Here is a 27,458-nt window from a genome sequence, read left to right on the forward strand (position 1 = left end):
TTGCACTCGCACCGAGTGTTCCAAGTTGAATAAGCTCTGCTTTAAAAATTAGAGATCATGATAAGCCCAGATACTTAGCAGTTTGGTCAACTGATGTACGAATTGGCATAACTGCATTGTGAAAATAGTCGTGGCCTAAACAAGAATGACAGACTACCACGAAAATACTGCACAGTCGAACGCCTTTTATAACGAAATGCGTGAGGCTTCTGAAATCATTCGTTGTACACGTCACTGCGTTGTAAAGGTCGCACATTGCACAGCTCACAATAGAACTGGGATATAATTATTCTGTTGTAGAGGTGCTTGACTGTACTTACCTACTCCAGAGAACCTCGTTTTTCAGTAGTGTAGCAGCAAATTAATTTTATGGCCACCTTTTACAGTACAGTAAAACCTCGTTATAACGAAATGATGGATATAGCGAAATTTCCCTGGAAATCCTCAGAGATTCATGTTACAGTACATGTGATAATGGATATAACAAATTATTAGACATAACAAAGTAGTTTTAACTCCTTCAACTTCGTTATAACGAGGTATTACTGTATCTCACAAATTAATTCATTTTCCTCTACCTGAGGCCACTAAAAGCAAAGTGCCAGCTCTTTAAAAAAAGTTTATTTCTTCTTCTGCTACCATATAACCACCATGAATTTAATGCCTCACCACAGCCACTTTGTTGTGCTGATGCATGTGTAAACCAAACAAAACCACAATCACAGTTGTACAAGTACTCGCCAAATGTTTTGTCCGGTTGTCAATCACAGGCACTTATCAGTTGTAACATGAGTACTTGCATTCAACTTGCTTGACAGGTTGTCTGCCCAAGTTTGCAGTAGTAATGTTTGGTGCAGCTCTTCTATGCTACATCTGACTGCCTACGTCAATCCCAATTCCATCGAGCTTCGTTGACCTTTGAGTCATTTGTGCCTGTGGCAGCCATACTAAGGTTAGAATTTGTGGAACAAGCAGCTATTGTAACAAATGTAGTTGCAAGCACTCTTTCTTTCCTCCGAGTGTGCTGTAGCAAAACATTTCTTAACATACAACTGTGAGCTAACATTTTGTACGTTACACCATGCCTCTCCTCCTAGAATAGGATGATGCAAAAGTCTAATTTACGCTACAATGACCGATGTAAAACATCGGCAGAAGGAAAGTACTCAAACACTTCACAGGCGAAAACCGGTTTAATGTAAGCCGCAAATTACCATACAGGATTGACATCCCTCAACACAGCCACAGATATACAAGGCTATGACTACTATGCATGTGAATTCCACGAAACAAAACTTTGCACACACCGACACTACATTTCCATATCATATAAAATAAAACACAAAAGAAAAAGTATAGTTTTTACCGCCATTATGTACAAAAGTTTCATAAGCAACTCCATTCGTTTCCTCATAACACTGTCATATATACCGACTTCATTTAAATACATCCTAAAAAGCTAGCTCAGGTACCACGCGAGACAGCTTTTTTTTGTACGATTCTTCAGTTTTGTGTTGACTCTTTAGTATCATTTGCACTCCTCTAACGACCTTTAAACTTGAACACATGTACGCAAAAATGCTGAAATGACTATGATCGTCTCAATCCAAAAGCAACCTGCTCATCGCACAAAAGAATCCATCGACTCCTGAACGCTCTTTGATAAACATAATTGAAAGCTCAACATTATGTCTCGCAGATTTGACATAAAAAGCTAAGAATGAAAATTTAACAGCGAGCTTCACGCCGCATCCGCCCTATTAAGATTATGTGAAAAGTGCAGAAATGCTCTGCTCAGGCAACTGCCAAACTGATTTCGATTACGTTTGCTGCACTAAAAAAGCTGAATTGTAGTTACTGTCGAGAGCAGACTTAAATATGTCGGTTACATGAACTTTTAAAGGTCTAAATGATTTGGTTTACGGTGTTACAACGTTTGCTTCTGTAGTTGTAAAAACTTGATGCCAATAACTTTGAAAGTGCCTAAATTTACATCAATTTTTAATAACTGAAAAAAGTGTCACAAGTATGAAATTTGCTCCCAACAGCCCTTAAATTTTTCTTCCTTGTCTTTAATATACAATAAATTTCATATACTGCAGTTCAGCAGCTACATTAACGAGGTCATTTCTGCATATTGCACATTAAGAGGGACACCGGAGTCAGCCCCAAGATAACCTTCCTCTTGACCCAAGACTTATAACCACAGGGAAAAAAGACAGTTGTACAAGGACCTAAAAACAACTACGTGTGCTTAAAGCCTCTGCATGAAATACAGTTATTAACTCTTTTTTTTTTCGTGCTTTCATGCAAGCATTCCAATGACCTTTCATAACAATGCACACAGTGTGTGAAAATTTTAACAATCCCAAAACAACTGGGCTACCATTATTTTTTTTTTCGCATGACACGGTGTTCCAAGACCCACGCATACAAACGTGAAACCGCCAATGTACACGGAGCCCAAGCCTATTTACATAGCTAGTGACGTGCGACACAGACATCATTCGTGACATGCGGTGAACAAAATAGTCTTTGCTGTACACTCGAACCTCAATATAACGAATTATCGGATACAATGAAGTAAATCTAAAATATCCCCATATTGATGTGCGACGAATTTAAGCATAGAATGAATATCGGAGATAACGAAGTTATTCCTGCGTTGAATGCAGCTTCGTGATACGGAGGTTCAACTGTACGACTTCGACGAGAAAAAACACCATTGCAGAGATTTCCGCGTGGATCGCTCTGCAACCGGAATTTTTTAAAGTTTTAAACTTGCACAACGCGGGACACCATTCGACGCAGCTGCAGACATGTTTTACACACCGTGAATCAACAGTTTTCCTTTTCACTCATCGACCAAAGTTAGGCCATGGAAGTAATGGCTTCAACGAACACAGCATAAGTATACAGAAGGGACCACCGAACAAGTGAACATCGCATCTTTTTAGACACATCAATCTCTTGTGCCACCATTGGGAACCACTGCCTGATGTTCTCGGTAACTCTGGCAAGCGATTCAAAAATCGGCAGAACCTACTAGCAAGATGTGAAGCTGTCACATCAGCAACTTCTTTATTTAACTGCAGCAAAATGTGTTCGTTCCTACCTACGACTTTTGCCAGCGATTGGTCACAGATAGACGTCAACAGTGGCCACTTTTTGGGTACTAGTTGATAGCAGTTAAATATACACTGGATTACAAAAGGTAGTTTTCTTTTTTAAAAAAGCATACATGTCACACACCAAGACGGACTGCTAGAAACACTAGAAAGAGCCATAATTATGCGTTTTGGCCAATTAAAGAAATGAAAGTCAAGAAAGTGGGCGTGTGAAGAAGCCAACGAGTCCCAGGATTTAGCCTAATGCCTACAAGCTATGAACGAAGAAAACTATAAACCAGTGAAAAGCAGAATGGAAACCAGGGTCAAAACTATGGAACGAGAGATCTGTCCTATCTATAGAGCGAAGATATTCAACTACTATGTCAACATTACAAAAAAACTTGCCAGTCGTGCAGACAGAAAATGTGGCATACTAAAACACATCAGAAAGCTAGCCATGTGAATCGTCATAGGTGCTAGCAACAATACAGGCATGCTTAGAGCAGGAAAAGCAATTAGCACTTCCTTTGCACAACAACTCTGTACAACTCATTCACAATTCCACATGCCGTGGCTACGGCCAGTGAAATTTGCAACTTTAACATCAAAAGCTCAACACTCTTCGAAGTTCACTGAACATACCACAAAACAAAACTGATGCTCGCTTCACGGTCAACTTTTTTTTTTTTTTCTTGTTTCAAGAAAACACGCCATGTATAGAATATAAATCTCTTTTTTACACATTTCATTTTTTTTTCCTCGAAGACTCTCGCGTCGCAAGACACAGCGAGCATGCCTCGATGTTTTTTTTTCTTCTACAGAACAGTCGTCCTTCACCCTTCCAGGCAACGTCTGTAAACAACCTTTCTGCAAAAAGGCCATATTGGCAAAACCTCCCAATAGACCGACACAAGATTTCATGTGAACACCCTGAAATATAGTATATGCATTGAAGGTGTCAAACATGTTTATAAGTGAGCTAACTACATTTGCCAAGCATTTGTGGGGTGCTTGAACTGGCAGGCTTTTGCTACCACATAAATACCATTTAGAGTTTATACCAACATTGCAAGCAATTTATACCTGGAAGATATATATATCTGTATCTGTCAGTCTGTTTTATTAACTGGGTACTCTGTGTGCCCAGCTTCAGGATCAAAGCTGAAAACAGCAAATTTTCGGCAACGAGTATTTAAACAATGTATGACAACTTTAAAATTGTGTAAATTGCTTTAACCTCCCTCTCTGCAAAAACTGGTTAGAAGAGTTATTAACAAATTTTAGTCAATGAATGAACAGACCACAATGATTAGTTGCTCATTCAGTGTCGCGAAGCAGCTAAAAAAAAAATGTTCCCAATAAAGAAATTCTCTTACGTATGCATGCGCATATACATATATATACACATAAAACATTACTGTTTTGAGAAATTATTTTAACCATATGTGATCTTTAACTACATATCCCACCAGGCAAACTTGTGGCAATGCTGATTCAATTTGTGGTGGCAAAGACTGTTCCAGCCAGCTCCAAATATGGCAAATGTTCAATGTCTCTGCTTCCCAAACACCAGGTTACAATCAACGCAAAGTTATGATGACACCAAAATTAGCAAATATTAACGGTGTCTGTATGTAAATTTCACTGCAGAACACAACAGGCATGCCCGGACAGCAGTGAGGGTCGACTGTTCCTTGAAAAGCGGCCCGAGCAACATCCGTGCACGCTTTCAAGATTTCATTTAAACTCTGCATTAAAATCATTTCTCGTCGCCTGTGACGAGGCTATGTACACTTTGCTTCTCGGCAGTTGCTGCTGGTTATATCCTCAACTGGCAAGAGTTGATTCGGTATATTTATTTTAGCGTTCCTTTTTTCCAGGAAATCCAGGCAGTGTCGTTCTGTCTTCGAAGGAAGTGTGTGGCGCAGGATTGCTTTTCTCGCGCTTTCTTCACACTTCCTCTGCGTTGTTAAAAAAATAAAGATACAGATGTCACAAGCACACACACACACGTCACGGACCAACAAAAAAAGATGGGTAAGGGTAGTGGTAGGGTTGGCTCCCTTGTCACTTTCTGAAGGCAGTGTTGACATGACATGAACGAAACAAAAAAGGCAATAAGGCAACAAGCAGCTCGAGCTTAAATGAGGCCGACTAAGTTTGTTTGAGGCCGGCTAAGTTGGCCGACTAAGCAGAGCTATGTAAAGGAGTTGCACAACAATTTTGACGCGGCAGCACAGTTGGTATCAAGTGTCGATCATGGAACAGTCGCCAAAGAAACCTGTATCGCAGCCCCGAAGCGGTCTTATAACCTGGGGTGTCGCCGAAAACGCGCAGCCGAGCACTTGCGCTAAAAATTAACTGGGGTCCTACATGCCAAACTACCATCTGATTATGAGGCGCACCGAAGTGGGGGACACCAAATTAATTTTGAGCACCTGGAGTTCAATGTGCATCTAAATCCAAATAAACGAGCTTTTTTGCGGTTTCAGACCAATTCACAGACTAATTTATGGATTGCTAACAACCGTGCAAATTCAGGCATTCAAGGCATCACAATGCGATCAATAACTAAAACAAGAAGGGACTCAAACTGTGCGATGAGCACACAAGTTTTTCACACGTGCGCCTGTATAGAATCTGTGCCAATTTACTGATCACCTGACAGATATGCAAAAGAATATTAACTGCCATCTGACTGGTCGCCAACAGCTGCCTTCAGAAAAAGGAAACAAAAGATAGTCTTGAAAAACCATTCACGTATCCATACAACGCACGAACCACGTCACACAGTACTCGCACTCGGAGCAGACAGTATAATAGTAATATATTACAGGTAGTTATTTTACAGTAACAATGCAACAACACCTAGTGGATAGTGCAAAGCTCACGCTTGTAACCAAAGCAACATCAATATTTTTTTTGCTTTTATACAATAAAGCTTGTGTACAAGAGAACAGCAGAACTTGGAAAAGCTATTAAACAGCAAAGTGTTCGGCATGGCAATAAGGCGATTATTGATTTCAGTCCAGTGACATGACAAAGAAAAAAAAAAGTTTCAGTTCTGTCAACATATCACCGTTTTCATACACCAGCACATGGATTGTTAAATATTTTACCATATCAGGCAGCCAACTGCAAACTTCGACTGAACATATCACTTTTCGGTTTCTTTTTTCCATTAAATGAAAGTACAAATGCTCTAAACTTTAGAGCAACAACTTATTGCTACACTCCATAAGCAAATTTCACTCTATCATGATGTCATAATAATGTTGATGACGCCCTGTTCAAGGTTTTGAGATTCACTTCAACATCGAATTAAGGTACCGTAACTTTTCACCAAATTTCATTCTTACTGTGATCCTTTTGCTTGCGAAAAACGTGTGGCAGAGTATTTAAGGCTTCAAAAACTTGGGTCAGCACTCCTCGAACATAAAGCCATGAGCAAGCCTTCTGTACAAAGTGACAAACCAGCAAACTCTGTCGCAGGAATGGAAATTGCTTGCATCACATCAGTAGCTGCCGCTAAACCCAATGTTAACACTAGTGCTGCCCACTTTGCTGTTGTTATTAGCCTTTCCACTATTCTGGCGCGATGAAAACTAGAAAAGGCTTTGCTGTACAAGGCAGCCCAGCTCAAAACACTTTTGGTAAAACGGAGAGACGGCTGTACAGTTCTGCCACGCGATTTGTGGCAATGCGTTCATTTTAACGGTGCAAAAGGCAACAACGGACGGCAACGTCGTAGCAGTGGTGCCACCGAAGTGCCGCAAATGTGCCCATACGAGGCTGCTATCCCCCCCCCCCGTACACCCAGAACATCCAGTCACGCACATTTACTGTATTCACACACGACAGAAAGAAATGTTCACAACAATGTCCACACATGCCAGACAGAATTAACATTTGCTCACACGTCTGCTGCACTTACAAACGACAGAAAAAAATGTTCCCAATGTCCACACACATGCCAGAAAGATGAACATTCACCCCCACACATTCCACTGCGTCTACATAGGAAAGAGAGAAACGTTCGCCGTGTCCACACATGCCAAACGGAAAGGAACCAGCCAGGCATAACACGACAAAAACAACCGACACCGACTGCACATGGAATGTGATGCATTAAAAAACCGGGTTCGCGTCAATGCAAATACAGTAGAACAGCTTTAGGTACTACTACAGACAAAACTGTACACGTTCACTGTAAAACATTTCCTGCATATACATATATCTTTTCTTTTGGACTTCAGGCATTGCCTACACTGGACTCAAGTCAATTTCAAACGGCACGAGAACACGAGACAAACCTGTCAAAGAGTCATTTAATGTCGGATCATGGGTGAAGCCAGCTGCTTAAAATGGAACGGGCTGTGCCCGAGACAAGATTTCTACACTACGATGCTACAGTTAGCCTAAGGGAGTTAGCCTAAGCGATCCGGATTTGTTAGGATGTCCCTGGGTTAAATGACTGCTGAAAACTGGGCCACTTAAATGGCATGCTTGCATTTCGTTACATCCGCATTGCAGCAGCTGGGAAGAGAACCAGCTTAATGCGCGGCAAAAGCACAAACATTGCACCGATGGGGAGTTTCATGCCTGTGGGCACGAGGGCACCGCAGCTGAAGAACCCAAATTAACTCTGACCGCTTTTAAATGTTGGCAGAAGCATCTGTCCAAAGACATTACTGCAAGCCCGCCCTTCATTGGGATGCGGCCGGTGTACCAGGCAATTAATCCCGCAACCTCTTGTGCAGTAGAACGCCATACTCCCTCAGCCGCAGATAACAGAATCGGCAACATCTGCAACTACAGCCATGGTGTAGAATCTTGAAGATACAAACATGACTGCCCTGAATTATCAGATAAAAACAAGCTCTTCAACCGAGTCCCGGGATATCCGTAGACTGCAGGTCAAAGTCTTTTCTATTCTCCAATTAAGCGGCCATTTCCAACACAACGATGCAAACTTCGTCCGATGTAGAAAGCCTTGCATCCGGCTTCTGATTACCGTTGCTGGCTTGATTAATTTCAGACTTTCCACACAAATTTAACACGGCTGTGCTTACACAACACGTTCATATTTTACATTAAGAGAGAAAACGAAAACTAAGACCCTATTGAGAAACTTGCTGCTGGTAGGCTTGCCAAACAAGCAGGCACATAACCAATACGTATCTCACGCACACAACCTCACACACATGCAGATCTCGTGCACAATGTAGATGACAAGAAATATGTGAAAAACGCAACTAAACCTTGATGGTTTTTGATGATACACTAATAATAAATAACGCTCCCTACTAACCTCACAAAATACGAGAAACAATGGTCCCCCGTTCACTATTATGTATATACATGTACACGCACTGCGTCTGGCGGATGTAGCTACTATGCACCGCGAAACTGAAGGACCACATCCTATCCGCTCCAAGCCAAGACAAAAGAGAATGGTCAGGATGCAAAGGACAGCTTCCTGGGCACAAGAAATCTCGGCCCTTGTTCACACAGCAGTCAGTTGATTTCATCACGTCACCCATTACACTATCATCACACCACCGTCGCATCACTACCACGAGAAAGAGAAGCGCCAATGAAAGGATGAAATGACCCTCGAACAGGTGGTGCCTGGTGGAGTACATTTTGAGTCTTGAATAACTGAACTCTGCTTCAGATGCAATCGAAATAATTTAGCTTAGCAGTTCAGCAACCAGTATGAATGTTTCTCCGGATTGTGACTGATATTATATCCCGAGATGAGCATATGCACTAGGATAAATTTTGCTTTGTTCCACGAAATGCCAATGTTTCCACGACAACTGTAAATATGCACATATAAGGACGATTGGGGCGTCTCTGTGGCCTTTGATAGTGTTTTGGATCTTCCCAATTTGCGCATTTCTGGCTGAAGGATTTCTGTCACAGCCATAGCAGTTGCCCACATGATGGACGGCCAGTTTCAATAAATCAGCCTGAAATGCGTCTTTTCTAAGGGAAACACAAGGTACTAAAGTGGTGACGGAATGGAGAGAAAACGGCCGTGCGAACGGGGCTTCACAAGACTATGCGACTCTGACAGGAGTCGCAAACTCCGTGCGTAAATGTGGACGCAGTGAAACAGCAGTCGAAATAATAGTGACACCACAGTCGTGCAAGTTTTCAACATCGCTTGCAGCCTATGGAATGATTCGGCACAACACCGGAATTATTCAACACTGAACTACGACTTTGAACGCAAACGGCCTTACGCGAGCAAGAGAATCAGTTTCAAATTTGGCTCACACAATCAACGCAAAGAAGGTCTGCTGACAAGTCGCACCGGACTTACAGGGAGAATCAACCGAGACATGAAACTGTCAAGTATGGTGCCAGTGGGGAAAACAATGCGCAGTCCACTTGCAATCAGTCTTGCCGACGGATGCTCGAAGGTCCCGACGATGATGCAGAAGATGATAGGGTTGACATGAAGGAAAGTGCATGAATGTGGGAAAGGTACGCCTCGTGGGTCTGCTATGAGGTGCCGATGTCGTTCACCCGGGGATTGCCATGTGACAGCCTGTTGTTGATGGCGTTTGCCACTGCTTGTACATCGTCTTCCTCATCCTGAAAGGTGACCAGCATCACTGGATTAACATCCTGCATCGATGGCCAGGGACCTTTGTGTTACCATGGCACAGCCAAAAGCACACAGTATATTTTGTGTATTCACCATATACAGTTAAACCTCGATATAATGAACTTCAATACAGTCAAACCTCGATCTAACGAAATTTGCAATGTAACAAACTATTTTTGTTCTCCGATCTCAGTTCCACTAAATTAATGAAACCTCAAATTAACGAAATTAGCAATATAACGAAGTTTTTCGTTGCAAGTACAACTTCGTTATATCGAGGTTTGACTGTATAACAAAATTCTCGATATAACAAAGCATAACCTTTATAACTTCTGGTCCATAGAACAAAATGTATTTTGAAGCTCAATATAATGAAGTGTGTTTACATGCAATTTCAATATAACAAAATTTCACTGCTGCCCCGAACGAATACCAAGGCAATAGATGTAAACTGCCGCAGTAGCAGATAGTCAAATGGTCGAGTCACATGCGTAATTAATTTGTCTTTGCAGTCCATGCTTAGCGCCACTTCTGTGCAATAGAAAGCAGAAAAGTGAAGAATGTCTTGTCCCTGGTTTTACCGCTGCCCGAAGGAGACAAGCAGCGGGGAATAGAGGACAAAGTCTGCTGTCTCACGCATAAAAGAAAATTGCCCCCTTCTTTATAACACAAAGGAGACGGCAGCTCAGCGTGACATGCGTGGACCAACAGAAGACACAGGGGAGATGTGCCGGCATAATGTAGCGATTCCTTCCGTTGGTTCTATGCCACTCATATCGTTAATCATTCGCGGCCGGCTGATCCCTGTGGCAACCCGAGCGGAGCACCACCGTGGCCAATGGCAGGCGTGCATACTAAAAGTGCGTGTAAAAGTGGCCCCCACCTCCACCTTGGAGGTAAGCTGCACCACATCTTAGTTTGTTCCATATGTCCCAAGGAAAATTTGCGAGTTGGCAAACTCTAGTGCAACTCTAGTTTCGTAAACTCTGAAGAAAGTTCAGTGATGTTGGCAGGCATGCATAGGGAACAAGTGCAGATGCCAAACATTGTTATCTGTACAATACGGCAAGATCGCACTACAAATACTGACATTCGCTTCTCACTTTTACGCACAAGCTGCTACAAAGAAACTTCCTCACCTCAGAGTCATTGTAATCCTCAGAGCTGTCCTCTGAGTCATCCTCATCCTCGGAACCTGGGTCAACAATGGGCGTGCCACCGTGATCTCGCAGCAGCAGCACCAGGCGCAGCAAATCCTTACTGCGCGGATTCTGCCGCTGCGCGTCCCACAGGTGGCGCAGCGCCGTCTTGCGGCCGTAGTCGGTGGCGTTGACGTCGACGCGGCCAGATCGGAGCAGTGCGTCGGCCAGGTCCGGCCGACCGAGCCGGCAGGCCAAGTGTAGAGGGGTGGCACCACAGTACCGCTCCTGCGTTGCGCAGCACAGGAAAAAAAAAAAAAACTGACTGTTTCAAATGTTTAGGTCGACATCAGCTTTGCAATAGAGCTTTCTTTAGCCCCAAATTTTCATGATTGGCAAATGACGATCTAACATGGTAGAGGGTAACAAGAGTGAGGAAGAAAGAGTGAAGAGTTCAGAGAAGCACAGGTGAGGACGAGTACATAGCCAGGAAGGAAGGAAGTGCATGCGTGGAGGAGGAGACAGGTTGGAGGGTGACTGGTTGGCGCAGGCGATGATGTCAAGCACATAGGAACAGAAGAGGTGTGGGGAGTGCGAGCACCAGGCTGCATCCTCCCCACATGAGACATACAGCAGGGTAACTGGAACACTACATTGTTGGCTGACAATCATCTTTGATGTTTTTTTGCCGATATTTATATTTCCCGCAACCTCTCGGGGATCACTTACTCGGACGTTGGGGTCGGGCACGTGGTGCAGGAGCAGCTCAATGAGATCCAGCGAGCCGGACCTGACCGCCAGGTGGAGAGCTGTGTCGCCAGTCAGCGTCCTTTGGGACACCAAGGCAGCGGTGCGGGCAGAGTCGCGCTGCCCGGGACGCACGTCGTAACGGGGCTGCAAGAAGTCAGTCTCCTCCTGAGGGCGAGGAGGGGAAAGCACGAGGGGGCCCATCACAAAGAGACAGAGAGAAAGGCCAGAGGTCGCGAACGACGAGGCGTCAATCGTTAAAAAGCATGTTGGAAACATAGACGAGTTAATGGTCATCAAAACATGACCCGATTCCAGACAATTCTAGGCCAGACAGTGAACTTTATCAATCTTTCAAGAAGTTTTGGTCCCGCCCGCATACAAAAAAAAAAAAAAAAATGCTTCAAGCATAGAGACTCAACTGCAAGCTTCGTGCAGCCGTACTTGGAAGACGCCCAGACATTGCTGTCCAGAATGTGACAAACGCAGCTTCAACTAAATCACCATACTGGTGCCTTGAACGCCCAGACCCCACCTATGCTCCCACTATTTTCAGTAGCAATGGTTCAGTAAGAAATACCTTAATATTTATGCAATGCGGTCTAAGTGCCCAACAACCTTCAATAAAATTCTGAATTTCAAGGGGTTATCTTGCCATGCACAATTGCGTACACAGTACAGCTTGATCACCTTTATTTCTGGCCATGAGAAGCACACTTGTACCAAAAGAACAATCAAATGTTGAGTAAAAAATAATTAGTACAGTTATTTATAATTGGTTTGCTAGCTATCCACAACTGAAGCATTGCCCTAGTAAGTAAAAAACAATACTATGGTATTTTGCGTTAAGTTTCGTTTCGTGCACATTACTTAGAATTTTGAGGTGTCAAACTCTGCGCATAAAATCTGCGTAAACTCTTCACAGTACCGGTAAAACACATAATGCAAGGACAAGTGTAGCCAAGTGTCTCCCACACAATAGCGAGCAGGAAATCAAAGCATGTCTTGCCCCTGGTTTTACCGCTGCTCGAAAGAGACAAGCAGCGGGGAATAGAGGACAAATTCTGCTGTCTCACGCACAAAAAAAAAAAAAAAATAATAATAAAAAAAAAAATTGCCCCCTTCTTCATAACACAAAGAAGACGGCAGCTCAGCGTGAAATCTTGGCCCAACAGAAGACAAATTCTGCTGTCTCGCGCACAAAAAAAAATTTGCCTCCTTCTTCGAAACACAAATACGGCAGCTCAGCGTGAAATCTTGGCCTAACAGAAGACACAGAGGAGCAGGGCGGCCATAACGTAGCGATACCTCCCGCTTGATTCTATGCCACACTAAATGTCCACTGACCACAACCGGCCGATTGCTTTGGCAACATGTGACAAGGAATGGCATTGGAATGGGACTGTAATTACATCCCAGCCCAAATTATGACAGATCACCTGAGGGTAGGCTGGACATAATTAAAGGAGTGAAAACGATATACAACACTCACCTCAAGGCTATCTGTTAACACTGACTGCCGGACTGATTGATTATAGTATCCCAAATAATCCAGCACTTCGCACTGTAAAGGAGGGCTCCAGAACTATGACCACCTGAGGGTTCTTAATCAGCACTCTTGGCATTTCTTAAAACACTAAAGAGAACACTAAAGCAGTTTAGACTGATCAGGTACTCTTTCATAACTATTTTCCTTAATTTCACGGAAAGAGATTGATTACAAGAAGGGGACTTAAGAAAGGCCAAACCTCAATTTTCTTTACTTCGCACTGAAACAACACTGCTGGCACGGCTGGCACGTCAGTGCCATGTCCCGAATTTCGAAGCATTCCGTTGCATTTGGGCAGTCATGGCAGAATAGACATTCTCAAAGCTCGACAAATTCAGCTTCAAAGCGATCTTTAAGGGCCCTGTCGCAGTGAGCATGGCGTAGACGGCATTGAGCGAGAGTTTACCATGAGCGAAACGTGTCTACCAATCACGGAGTGCCGCTTGCTTTCTACCATCTGTGGCAGCAGCAGCACCGGCGGTGTGGGGTAAAGAAAAAGAACCAGAAAGCTCGCCTTCACGCACAGCATTCATTGCAAGCGTTTCCCGGTAAAGATTACGGTTGCAGAAGCTGCAGTTGCAGGGAAGCGTGAGAAGCAGTCAGAGACTGTTTAATGCTATCACATTCTACTCCTAAATGCAAAGCTTAAGAGTCTCTGAAGTTCTTTTGCTTCTTTAGAATGCAATTGAATTCTGGGGTCTTACGTGCCAAAACCACGGTTAGATTATTAGGCACACGGTAGTGGGGGACTGCGGATTAGTTTTGAACATCAGGGGATCTTCAACGTGCCCCCAATGCAGGGGACACCAGGCATTATTGCATTTCCCCCCAATCGAAATGCGGTCGCCACGGCTGGGACTTGATCCCGCGACCTCATGCTTAGCAGTGTGAAACCATAGGCCACTAAGCCAAACCGCGGTGGGTTCATTAGAACTCATTTTCCTCCATCTTTATTTAAGGGCTTTAACTAACTGGGGTCTGGGTAGACGCCGTCAAAATTTATGACATCGCGGCGAGTTGGTGCAGGAAGGCGGCATCACCACACATCTCTTTTCTGTCCGTCTTTTCTGGCGCACCAAGCTTCCTTTCGTGGCAAGAGTAGGTCTGTCTGGTACTGTAGAAGGGTGATTTACTGAAACAGCTGAACATACCGTTTTCTTTAGTGTCCCTGAGACCATTACATACATTTGTAATTTTACATTCACATACCCAATGCAACCTGCCCGTAGCTATGTTCAACTTCCCAAGTTCCAGGGAGAAGGTACAAGAAAGATAAGTCTGGAGTCATCCTTGAGCTATCTACTTAGTGACCCCACTCAAGCTCACCTCGGTAACATCAGCAAGCAGGTCGCTGGAAACCCTGCAGTCACCTCGTTGGCACGCAAGGTGCAGTGGCGTCCGGCCGGCATCGTCTGTCAAGTCCACCGTTGCCCCGGCGACGACAAGCAGACGAGCCTCATGGTGTCGACTGCACAGAGCGGCTACGTGGAGAGCAGTCTATTGGAGGGGAAAAAAAAAAAGGAAAAGTGTGCGAGATCAGACACAAGTGTGCAAGCACGTCTTGCTGTTGCAAACATCGAGTGCAACGGTAACGCTTCATTTCTTTCCATGCATTTAACAGCTCTATCAAGAATAAAAACTACAATGTAGTGCAACCCTAGAAAGTTCAAAAAATAGACAAAAATGGTCTGCACTCAGTAAAGCAACTTTAGCACACTTATGCAGAAGTAGAGCTAGCAGGCCTACGGTCAACCAATGGCGTATGCAAAGCAGACAGCATTAATATGGCATCTGCGATTTCTCAAATTGTTTACCAAGAAAGCACGAGAACTCGAATACAGCTGTCAGAATTATTTGATCAAACTCAGTCCCTCATCTACACAAGCTCGGTTCCATTCAAAGCAGCTCTTTCTATTTTATCTTTTTTTTTTTTACCATAACTTCTGTAGCAGCTCTGATATAAGACATCCTTCACTAGCCAGTTGTGTTAGCTAAACGTGGCTCCAAGACAAGGTAAACCTAGAATGTAACACATACATCAAAGTCACTGATAACGCTACACCCACTGACCTGCCCGTAGTCATTTTGGATGTCCAGGAGATCCGGATGCGGCGTTTCACGGATTATGCGCACGAGCAGTCTCGTCCAGCCTTTGATGACAGAGACGTGCAGAAGGCTGTCGCAAAGAGAACAAAAGAACCAAACGAAATTTCATTTCATTCACCAAAAACCTTTAGGGTAGGGGAGGACTTAAACAAAAGTGCAGATATCCATTTGAAGAGCTTGAAGCCCCCATTTAATAACAATCAGCATAATGCTGATATTGTGTTTGTCACACATTGACATTGCGTTCACACTATGCATATGCAGAGTATGTACAATTATATGTGCTGAGCTTTATATTACAGTGCTACATTACATAAATTTGGAATAGTATTATATGTGATACAACATTGCTATGGTGCAATGTTCCCTGTTACATTACCAATGGCAACACGGTACACACACCGCCTTTATGAAAGGAAACAAGCGAGCGTGTGGCTTGCACCCTATATTGGCTGCTTGCAGCGCCATCAATCGGCAGCTAGGAAAGGCTTGACAGCTACTAGAGTAAGCAAATGGTTGCCAGAAAAACTACGAAGGCCAAGCCACGGCTACAGCTAAATAAGGAACGCTTGAAATAGGACCTGCAGTTGCCGCTAGCATCTGTAAAGCTTATTGCTTTTGCCGTGGCGGCACAATAGGCCACCGCTGTGGATCGCAGGGCAAGCAGTCGTGTGCTCCCTTTCATAAAGGCCGCGTGTGTACATATTAGAATTTTAAGAAATGACAGCATCACTCACTGATCAAAAGGTGGCACAACCACATTTACATGGGCCATTATCTACTCATATAGCTCAGCAGATCCTTCTCTGGCCCTGCTAAAGCTGGCAAAATATAGGCTTGGCCACACACAACACTTGGGCAAGTTCTGCACAAGTTTAGCATCTGAAGCAAGGTGCTAGACAGGCGCTTGGTGAGAGTGAAGGGTAAGCTTGTCTTGCCCCTGGTTTTACCACCGCCTGAGAGGAGCAGAGCGGCGGGGAATAGGGGACAAATTCTGCTGTCTCACGCAAGAATAAAATTACCCTCTCCTTCACAGCACGAAGAAGACGGTAGCTCAGCGTGAAGTGACAATCGATGAAAGAAGGAACAAGACCTTACGGTGGACATAGCTGCAAGAACCAGGCTGAATTATGGGACTTACAATTCTCGTAACTGCATGGTGGTTTACAAGGAAGGCCCCAGTGGACAGCTCAACATCATTAATTCCGATCCCCCAAGGTTCTTCAGAGGGCACCCAAAGCATTGCACATGAACATTCTTGCATTCCACACCCAATGGAATGCGGCTGCCATGGTTGGTAATCAAACCTGCAACCTTGTGCAACCTTAACTGAGATACGAGCTATTATACAGTCAGTATGTGCAAATTCAGAGACGTCACATCTTTTAAACAAGTCCAGCTGAGGCACACCGTCAGAAACATTTGTCCACAGCAGCAACTTTATTTGCCAATATTCACGACACACTTCCTTTAACTTTTATCATCTTTGGAAGTTGGAATCCCCAACGTGCATTGTGGGTCATGCAAAAGCATTCCCAATAGCAAAGTACAGTGGCCAAGAGACCCGGCTGCGGCTTTCTAAGAGGACAACTCAGCATTGGGAGCAATAAAGTTCGCTTTAAGTGTGCGCAGCACAACCTTGTAGTAAAGCTCCTCTGCTGAATGGCTGCTTTGTGCAGTCTCAACCCCAGCAAACATCCTAAAATCCGCGCCCCATTTTTCTCACCATTTACCACAATTCAAGTTGCAGCTTGTCCCAGGTACCAAAAACAAAACTAGAGAAATAACTACAGTACAGTGTAAATCACCTTTCATGAAGAGTACGCTTTCCTTGTGGGGCTAAAAATATTGCCCTTGGAACCTCAACCAAATGACAGACAGGTCCCACCAACACAAGCCCCCTTCATCTGCATGCAACCGTAGATCAAGGCATGAACTTACGTGTCGCCATCGTCGTCCTGCGCGTACATCTCTCGCACACCAAGCTTCCGGCCCAGCAGCTGCGTCTCGCAGTCCTCCTCAAGCAAGAACGCCGACGAGGACGGCTCAATGTAGCCACTGTCCAGTTTTGTTGCTGACGCTGAAGCCGCACCCTTGATGTCACCGCTGTGATGAGCTTCCTCGTCGAGCACCCCAGAGTCCAGCATGCTGCAGGTCGACTTGGAGATGATGTCCGGATCTGTCGCTGCATCAAGGAGGCACAAAACACGTCTAACTTGGCACAGTGGCACGTAACATTCTCCCAGCAGTAGTGGTGCATCATCCAGCTTCTGTGGCATATCTCCAGCAGCTGCCACCACCACGTTTCCTTAGCAGAATTTGTTTCGGAAAGGAGCATTTGTTGACATCCAAGATTAGATTCCAAGTCAGCGACATGTATAACTACCATGCCACTGTCATAGTAGCATGTGGCTACATGGGATTTATGCATGAGGCAGCAAGTCATACCCGGGCCAGATGGGGCGAATATAATGTCACTTTGAGCGAGTGCACCTCAATGTTAATTTGCTGGCTGTCAGGTCAGATGGTTTAGCAACACTTCCCTGTGGAGTGCGCTTGCCAGCAAGCGCGTTCGGCAAGCTCACTTTGCTGCGATGAAGTGTGGCCTTGATAACATTGCTTTAAAAATAAATTTAAAAATACTCAATGCAGAGTCTGCACTAATTCTAAGACCACTTTTTTTTGTGATTTCAAATGTTAACCGTCTCCTGCGATCTGCAATGACAACTGCCGTTCTTTCTCTTTGCTTGACTTGGAATACGCCATTCTTTCCATGCTCGCCGTGGATGCAACACTGTCTTGTCTTGGCTCATGATGATCGATGATAATGCCGTTGCAATGAATTACTTCATTCATACCCTAAGTTTATTATAAATGTTGTTTTTAACTCTAATACACTATTACTCTGCAGGCATAAAATAAGGCTTAAAATAATAAATATATATTGTGCCTGCTAATTCGCCAATTGCTATGGCCATCAATTGCAGAGGGCACTTCTCTTGCGCAGCAGCAGACTGCAAAAGTCACACTAAATTTGGCCATGTGACCCGATTCTTGTACTTAGTGTTTGGCTTAAGGAACTTAACATAGTAGGCTTAGCGCTTTATACAAGATAGCCAGTTGTATTTATGCACTGGTTTGTGTCACCTTGTTGGAAGACTTGTGTGTTACATGTGATAAACACGCACACAAAGGAAAGGTGGACAAAGACTATGTTCAACAAAGCCTTCGCGGCAACAGCAGTCATTCGCCAAGTACATGCTAGACGGTGCCACTGCAGAAAAACACAGGGACTTCACTAAGGTGTTTAGTACTTGTGCCTATTCAGCGACCATTCGTCAACATGCGTCTGGAGTGAACAATGAGCAAAAGCACATACTCAGACACGTGTGGAAATGGGACCTGAACTTGCGACAAAGTCATTCAGTTTCAGTTTTATGCAAGGAGGCATGGTTTTTGTAAACTCCCAGACTCATTGAGTTTTTAGACATCAGTATGCAGCTTCTCATCACGTTCCCGTTTCCCCCTGAAAAGACGTGGCAGGGCAATGTCTCGTGCCTGGCTTTCGCAGATGCGCGGCAGTTACGCACAGCTGCAGAGTTGACGCGAAGTGGTTATGTCTCACGCTTGGGAACGGCCCTCGCCTCATGATCAGAAGGCGAGGGCAGCTGTGCGTGATTGTAATTCAACATGCAAAACAAAAATGGCGTGACGACAAAATCGAGGGTCAATTTCCCAGTACAGTCAAACCTCGTTATAACGAAGTATGTTACGAAAAAATAGCTTCGTTATATCCGAAATTCGTTACAAGTGTATAACTTGTAGCACGCTGATATCAGTGATATGTTTTAGATTTACTTTGTTATATCCAATAATTAGTTATATTGAGGTTCAACTGCAGTTGGTCACAGATCATAGGGGCATGGTCAGGGTCACACCAACTGAACAGTTCAGAGCCAAGTTTGAACTGCAGTTCTTAATCTCACTTTCCATTCATAGGTGGAAAAGAAAATAGTCGATCGCGGTATCTCTGGCCAATATACTTTTGCTCAGGGAAATACTTGTTAAAGGCCTGTGCGATTATACAGAATGACTTGCAGCAACTCGACACAATTACGTTCAGCACAAAGCGCACGATAGATAGAAAATCTTTATAACGACAGAGACCGATTCTAGGGCAGTCAAGGGACACAACGACTTGCACTTCTGTGATCCCGTTTTGCACCGGGCACGTTCTTCAATAAAGCACACAAAGTGACATCACTTTCATCTTTAAGCTAATCTCAACAATTCAGCTAAACAGTAAATGTCAACTCGCTATGACTAGCTAATTCCAAAGGTTTAGAATGGAGGACTGCCACACTCACCAGTGGAGCAGCTCATGGAGGTATAGCCTGCATCGTATCCCGAATCCGTCAGAGACTTGCGTTCATCCTTCTTCAGCGGCGACACTGGCGGAGACGACGGCGTCAGGTCTGTACGCCCTTCCGACGCCCCCGCTTTCCGAGGTCCGGCAGACGTCCTTCGGCTCATTGTGCTTGGCTTCTCTCTGCACGACACAAAGAATGGACCTGTTTGAAATAGCCTTGGATTACCTCCGATTACCTCCAACAGTGATGCAAAATTTTAGGTGCAGTCAAGTCCATCTATATCAAGTCCAGACACACACACCTGCCAACCTGTGAACTTGAAAATTTGTTAAAAAATCCCACGGACACGTGTAAAAGGTGGAGGTAGGCGTGGGGGCATAGCAGGCAATATTTTGTAACTTTGCCCTGAGCACGAACCTCTTGGGAGATACACATGCACTTAATGATTTACCTTTAGGCAGAGAAACACAAGCAGCCACAAATTTAGAAAAGCAGAGACTGACAGTAACCCATTATTTTAAGATCACAGTAACTGTTTCAGTGACTTTGCTGCTGATGATTCTGCCGCTTTAGAAACTACACTGAATAAACTTGCCCGATGCAAGTGGCCCTCTAGCTTACGACATCATTCACTGCCACATGGTGGTGAAAGTACCATCACAATTTCTTGCATGCGAGTTTTGCAACCCTGTGCCTTAAAAATATATATTTTAAATTTTTCGCAAACAAAAATTATAAGCAAAACATGATGCAACATTGGTACAATTGCAGATCAAGCCCATTCGTAAACATTATGAAACATTCGGGAGAGTCGGTAGGTATATGGATACATCACCTTTACTATTTAAATACAATGGACAATCAGACAAGTAACAGGCCTTCACATGTGTAACCTTCTCGTAGGTCAACAGTGGACGAACAAGGAAAACTACAGGCCAACATATTGCCAGGCGCACTTGTCTTCGCCAGGAAGCATTCCCCCCCCCCAGTTGGCAAGACTTCATTTCTCCGCAAACCCTTCATCTTGGTCAAATTTCTGATTTGGAGCTTTTGAACTGTCACAGTTGCCTACAGCCTTTATACCTTGCCCACTCAGAGCTACAGTCCATGCTTCACCGTGGGACCCATCGACAACAGTGCAGTCTGCAATGTTTAGCGAGTTGGAGTTTCATCGAAATGTTAGGACTATACGAGTCCGAAGAAGACAGATACCGTAATCACAGGAAGATGGAGACAAGGCAAGCAACAGTGGTTGAACAAGAGCTGGAGCACAATAATGTTTTGACAACAGTACTCGTCTAAATGCTGGCCCTAACCGTGATTGTTCCACCACTGTTGAGAACTATATAATTTGCTCCTTGGCAACTGTCTTACGATTATTAAAACTAGAGATTTTGAGATAACATGATAAGTTATTGCCTGGTTGAATTCATAGCTGTGATATAAATGGATGCTTTGATTATTTTTATTCAACAGAAACACTTATATACACCAAGAAGCTAAAGCACACGAGAAGACAAATCGCAACTACAGATTAAGAAAGACAATTGATAACCCTTGACACTTACGACCAAGGAATTCGACTGCCTAAACAACGTATATAATCTAAAGCGGACTGATGATGTGTACGTTTTCTTTAATGTTTAACTTGCTCTTGCGTGTTTTTGGTTTTACATAGGTTTTCTCCACCACATTCCATGTTCTTTTTTGTAATCACTAGGCGCTGCTAATCTACATTTGCGATTTGTCTTCTCATGTACTTTGGCCTCTTGTCATATAAAAGCGTTCCTGTCGAGTAACAATTCAGCTGTGAATACAGCACACTGCCCCGTTTTTCTATGTCTCTGCCGTCCGTGCTAAGTCACGCTGCCCAGTCATAACCATTATTTCACTGCGTTTTGCTACATGGCAAGCTTAAGTTCATATCAGCAGCTACGCCTTCGGCAAGCAAACAACACTACACTAACAGGGCTTGGAAAACCCACCTTCGACACTCGCAGGAATGACCAAGATAACAAACACGAAATTCCCGAGTTATCTCTCTGGCAAATGCTCCGCTCACAAACTTCCAACACACTTTAAAAAACAAACCCTGATATCAACACCAAACAAGCAGTTGCTTCAGTCTTGTAAACCAGACAGTGCTTTGCATAGACCGCATTGGATAGCAAGATAGAAGCGTGGAAAGTGACGCCAAGCAGAAAAACACTCCCGGTCCTTCAACTTGAGAGCCATCGACTTCTGCATCAAGCTGGAACTAAGAGAGATAAAACGGGCCTGCACTTCGATGCTGGCGGCACACGGCAGCCAGACCTGCTTCGCAATTAAAAAGAAAAGAATGACTGCTACCTTTTGAACAAGCAAGCAAAAAAGGCATGGAGCAAGAAGCGAGAACAACAACAAAAGAATGTCACGCACACCTTCGAGTGCCTTTGACCTCCGCATTAAACTGTCGCCGAGCGAGAGATAAAGGACTAGACCAGATCGGAAAAAAACACATGAACCAATCAACCCTCTTCAACCGGGGATTCCCCCGGCTTCCTGTCAGCCACTACTGATGCCAACGAAGCGTGGCCAAAGAAACAAGCTGCCCGCCGACCCTTGTTAAGGCCGTTTCAAACTGGCCATGGGTTAAGTGGGCGAAGAGAGGGAGCTACTTGGCAGAGGCCAGGTGTAGGGGTTTTTTTTCCGGGCATTCCACAAGCACACGTGAGGGAGAGAAAGAGAAGGGGAAAGAGTAAAGTGAAATGACCACACACACAGCACACACAGACCAAGATGACCTCGGACCCAACAGAAATTACGCTCGGTGCGTGGGGGTGACCCGAAGGCCGCAAGGCGAGATAGGTCGGGCGAGGGAGAGGACAGATCCAGATCGAAGATAACGTACCACACGGTGGCGGCTAGCGCTGACCCTGCTCCCATTCCGATGCCCGAGGGGCAACAACAGATCTGAGCAGGCAGACGCAAGAAAGAATACAACGAAAGACTGCACTGCCTTGCAAAAACTAACTGAAAGCATTAAGAAGGGTTGCATAAGTTATGCAAGTACTAATGCAACGTCTTGGTGAGGTGCTGCTTATGAATGCTGCATGTCAGGGTTTGTGTGTTACCTGTCCTGGGTTCTTGGACATTGTGTGAGGAAAAAATTTCTAGAGATTATTATGTACTTCTGCAAGTAAGGCCAACAAAAAGCATTTAACAACAACCAAAGGAATGTTGTATTTGATAAATTGGGAGCAAAATACTGCAGGAAACTCTTGCGCCCCTTGTGCTTTTGCCCAGCCTCGGCATGGCGAGCACCCAGTTACCATGCACATTTGACAGGCTTCAGCTGCCTCATGTATCCACTGAGGATGTTCTCTCTCCTTCCAGGCTCTTCACATTAGCACACTAGCAGGCGCGGATCCAGGGGGGATGTCCGGATGTCCTGACCCCCCCCTCAGATTTCTGCATCGCCCCCTCGCTGACAGGGGGATTGCCCTGTCGCAAAAAAAAAAAATATGGCCACCAGGATTCTTCAAAAGTATTTTTCGCAAGTACCAGTGGTATCAGCCATGCAGAAGTAAAGCTAGCTCGCTCACAAGCTTTGTTGTATGCCGTAGGGGTGTGGTGTCGCGAAGTTGCCGTAGTTATTTTTTCTCATGAACACCTTGGACCTCCTGGTACCTGCCGTGCCTTACTCGTCCTGTCGGTGGCGTCGAATGAACGAGGAGACGTCCCTTTTGCCAAACACGCCGAGGTCCGCTCGAGCGCCTTCGCGCCTGATTAACTTAGTTTCCCCTTGGGGTGTCAATGGTTCCCTCATTGGCTGTCATCGGTTCCGCTGACAAACCTGTTTAATGAAAGAAATCTCTTGCTGAAGTGTTCATATATAAATAATAGCAACCAGCAGCTAAACTAAGAACTACGCATAGGCAACTTTTTTTTAAACTGTAGCACTCATTGTGATCACAGTTACACGTTGACAATATCCAGTACGACCACGGTGCCGTTCGTACGCTACAAGTTTTTCATTTAACTTCGCAGTTTTATTGTCGTACATTAAGCATAGGAGGCTCAAGCTCGCCGGATCCGTTTATCTGAGTGGGTGTTCTCGCGGAGCGGGGCGAAGCCTCTACCCGCGGCTGCGAAGTGGGGGAGCGTGACGTCAGAGGCCAACGCCAGCGCGCGGGCCTAGGATGACGTCGCGTGGTTAGAGAAATGGGAGCAGATGCGCGCCTTGTGTAAAAGGATGACGTCGCGTGGGAAACAAAACATGAAGACGCTGGCTCGCGCTCTCGCCTACTACGCCACATCGTTATTCTTATAGGTGGCGTCTTGAGTCTTCATACGCGGTGATTCGCATATCGTAAACAAGCAGCGTAGTGGTTGCTGCGTTGGAGCGGAGCGTTACGCCCGTATTCAAGAACGTTCCTCTAGTCAACACACCACCACGACTCAAGAGAGAAGATGGCACCGCCATCAGTCCACAGAAGTGGTCACTGAGCTTTATGATCATTCACGGGAATTGAGAATTGTCGCGTCTTTATTCTCGATTATTCTGCGCAGTACGACAATTGAAATTTGGAGTCTGATATCTCGGAGCACGGACACGCTAGAATAATTCTTCCGATTGATACTGTGTAGAAACTCGACTGTCTCTAAGTTTTCAATACAAACATACCCACTTACTGCTGTCAACAAAAAATAATTGTTGAATTTTAGTTAATTGGGATGCTCACAGCGATAATTATCATCTCACTTTGTGCCCCCCTAGCCACATAACTTATTTGCACAGGTGGTCTTCGCATGCCTCCCAGTGCCTAACTTTAAGAAAACCATAAAGCTTAATTTTGAACACCCTGTATTATCAGGCGCAGCCGCCAAGCACATGGCTGTATTGGGTTTTTTTCGTATAAGCTCGGAGAAACCGATACCTGGCTTCGCTACAGGTCTTCTTCCTCTTTCTGGGGTTTTACGTGCCAAAACCAGTTCTGATTATGAGGCATGCCGTAGTGTAAGGCTCCGGATTAATTTTGACCACCTGGGGTTCTTTAACCTGCACTACATCGCAAGAACACGGGCGTTTTTTGCATTTCGCCTCCATCGAAATGCGGCCGCCGTGGCCGGGATTTGATCCCGCGATCTCTTGCTCAACGCCTGAGCTGACTGAGCCACCACGGAGGGCTACAGGTGTTGCTTTAGCCGTATAAAACGCGGGTTTATCGTTAGGAAAAACAGTAAATTTCGGTAAATAAGAAAGGCTACTATCATCATCATCATTGACAGAAGCTGACCCCCCCCTCAGAAAAAACCTGGATCCGCCCCTGCACTAGTGTGCCTCCATGCCCTCCAAGATTTTGCTGAGGACTCTGGTTTATGCCAACAAGACTGATCAACTCATTCAGTGTGAACCTCTCTTCCACCATTACCACGGTTACTCCCCTTTATCCACTCCTCTCATCTCCTTTTTGCTATCTCCTACTGCCTGCATGGCCCTGCTGAGGTGTCTTCACACCAGAGCGACAGTTACAATAGTAGTATGTCTCCTTTTCTACACAGGCCCCATTCTTTCCAACAGGAATCACTCTACTAGTAGTAGTAATACAATGAAAAAAAGACATGTTCTCTTTACTGCATATAGAAAAAAAGAACTTACTGCAAGACATTTCGGGAGAAAGTGCAGTAGAAAGCCTTTCAGCTCCATTGCAGGACTATTTCTCGTTCCTTGACAGGGATTGTTAATTACGTGTACTTTATTTTTACTTTTGGCCAAATCTTTTCAGCTTGCTTAGCAGCTACCTGTTTGCTCTTACCTGTCCATGGTACAATAAGTACATTGTGCTTATTGCATCGTCATCAGCCTATATTTATGTCCACTGCAGGACATAAATTCATTTTGAATTTAGTGCTCTATTCTGTCTATTCCTTGCACTGTGCCATTTACGCTGTCTAATATTATATGTTACGAACATAACAAACGGTCGATCGACCATTCTAATTAGGTGACCAGCTTCTACTAATGCAGCCCAATTCAACCATGAAGTCTGGAAGCATGACATATGCTAATCGCGAACTGTGTCATAAACGGAGTCCTGGAGATGCAGCCACTATCTCGGTTTTTCAGAACTTTGTCTATGGAAGTAAAGCCATGAAGCATGCATGTAGCACTACTGATGCTGGAAATAGTCCTGCAATTTCACCCTTACTTCTTTTGATGTGGGAAAACGAAAAAACTTATGTATTTACCATAACAGTAATGCTGCAGCTGAAATAAAGAGAAAGAAGCCACCCCTGTTTCTGCCTTTCAAATATACCTGAGGAACAAACAGAGCCTGAATTTTGTGCCCCAAAAGGAAAACGCAAAACACACAACACAATGATCTTGCTTTCACCATGCAGCCTACAATTCCTTGCCCAACGATAGTCATGCACTGTTTGTCTTCATTCTTTGGCCCCAACAGCTATCTTTCCAACAATGCTTTTCTCCAGCCTCTCCTGCAAGAATGGCTGGCTATGCATGGTCAAACACAGACGTGATTTCTGTGCATCCATTTCTCCAAGGCCATGTCAGCAAATTCAAGCATTATAAAGTAAAGCCTCAGTATAGTAAATAAAAAAAATGGGTTGTGTTATAAATGCTACAAGTTAGTTTTCCCCGACTAATTGCAGTTTCACCTGATTACCACATAATCAGCAAGCAGCCAGAAACGTTTCACGGAAAGTGCTTATAAAGGAAGATGACCTGGGCACACACACACACAGACACACACAAAAAGAAAGCCTCCTGAACACAGCAATCCTGCTGGAAACACTCAAAAGCTCAAGTCTACAGACCTTTCTAGCCAATCTGGACCTCCAATCGAGGCGCAGGCAGCCATGATTCTTGGCGGGCACAAACACTCCAATGACACACTCTAGCCGAAGCTTTCACGAACTGTTCGATTGCACAATTTTTCTTTTTTTTTTTTTTTCAGTTCTATCTGGCGGAAAGAGTAGTGCCACGAACGAACGTCCGCTGCGCCCGCAACAAGTCAAGCTAAGTGAAGTCACCCAAAGAACAGCAGTGTAGGCGCTTGGGAAGGGGGGGTAGAACAAACAAGGATACAATGTGACTTATCGATCACGCCCTCCCCACACTACTCCACGCGTTACATCCCGTTCGCTCTGCATTAACCCGCAAGGTTCGAATCCGGGCATAGCCTTCTGGATTTTTCCAATGCCCGCCCAGTGACGCTAAAACCTGGGGGTTAGTCACATAGGGGGCGCCACTTTCCCACTTCATGGCTAGGTGGCGTATGCCACCGCCCGGTTTAAAGGGTTCAGCCTCATCCATCCATCCATCCATCCATCCATATCAGTTTATGTTTTGTGGTTAGGGTATTGTCAACTTCCGTTCATCGCACGTAAAGCGGAAACGAAGGTTCGGGCACGGAGCGACAGCAGAAAGTTGTTCATGCTCTAGCAACAACAGTTATACAATAGGAGCGCGGAGCCGGTGGACCAAGCGTTACTGGGTGTTTGTTAAAGTACACCAGAACGCTACGAAGGCTAACGCAGGCAGGACGGCGGCTTCCACCGACGCCTCCGCGCACGCACGCACTTCGATAAGAGAGGCACGGCGCGGCGTTGCCGGAATACCCCAGACGTCAACATAGCGACGGCATTACGTGATCCCACCGTGCTGCCACCGAAGATCTCCGGGCTCCCTCTCCCCGTTTTCGCTCGATTCTCACCGCTTCCCGCCGTCAAGGCCAGCGGCTGTTGTGGTCGGACTTGCGTCAACGGTAAAACGCGGCAGCACGCAGCGCAGGTGGATGACATATGGCGAAAAAG

The 27,458-nt window shown here is 44.8% G+C and overlaps 1 protein-coding gene across 3 annotated transcripts in view; it reads right to left on the minus strand.

The window, feature by feature from the left end:
- Positions 1–1,174: 1,174 nt before the first annotated feature.
- LOC119463368 (NF-kappa-B inhibitor cactus) overlaps positions 1,175–27,458 on the minus strand; it is a 35,737-nt gene continuing 9,453 nt past the window's right edge. Inside the window, exons 1-8 of one of the 3 annotated variants that reach the window (XM_049656210.1) lie at positions 26,460–26,583; positions 19,638–19,819; positions 17,212–17,455; positions 15,235–15,340; positions 14,491–14,661; positions 11,598–11,762; positions 10,869–11,156; positions 1,175–9,716 (exon numbers count right to left, since the gene is read on the minus strand). In XM_049656210.1, coding sequence (XP_049512167.1) covers positions 9,624–9,716; positions 10,869–11,156; positions 11,598–11,762; positions 14,491–14,661; positions 15,235–15,340; positions 17,212–17,455; positions 19,638–19,819; positions 26,460–26,503 — 1,293 coding nt within the window. In that variant the 5' untranslated portion in view covers positions 26,504–26,583 and the 3' untranslated portion in view covers positions 1,175–9,623. Of the gene's footprint in view, positions 9,717–10,868; positions 11,157–11,597; positions 11,784–14,490; positions 14,662–15,234; positions 15,341–17,211; positions 17,456–19,637; positions 19,820–26,459; positions 26,584–27,458 lie in introns of those variants that run through there. The other 2 variants (XM_049656209.1, XM_037724189.2) reach the window with 2 other exon arrangements.

Source organism: Dermacentor silvarum, chromosome 9, assembly GCF_013339745.2.
Source record: "Dermacentor silvarum isolate Dsil-2018 chromosome 9, BIME_Dsil_1.4, whole genome shotgun sequence".
NCBI classification, from domain to species: domain Eukaryota; kingdom Metazoa; phylum Arthropoda; class Arachnida; order Ixodida; family Ixodidae; genus Dermacentor; species Dermacentor silvarum.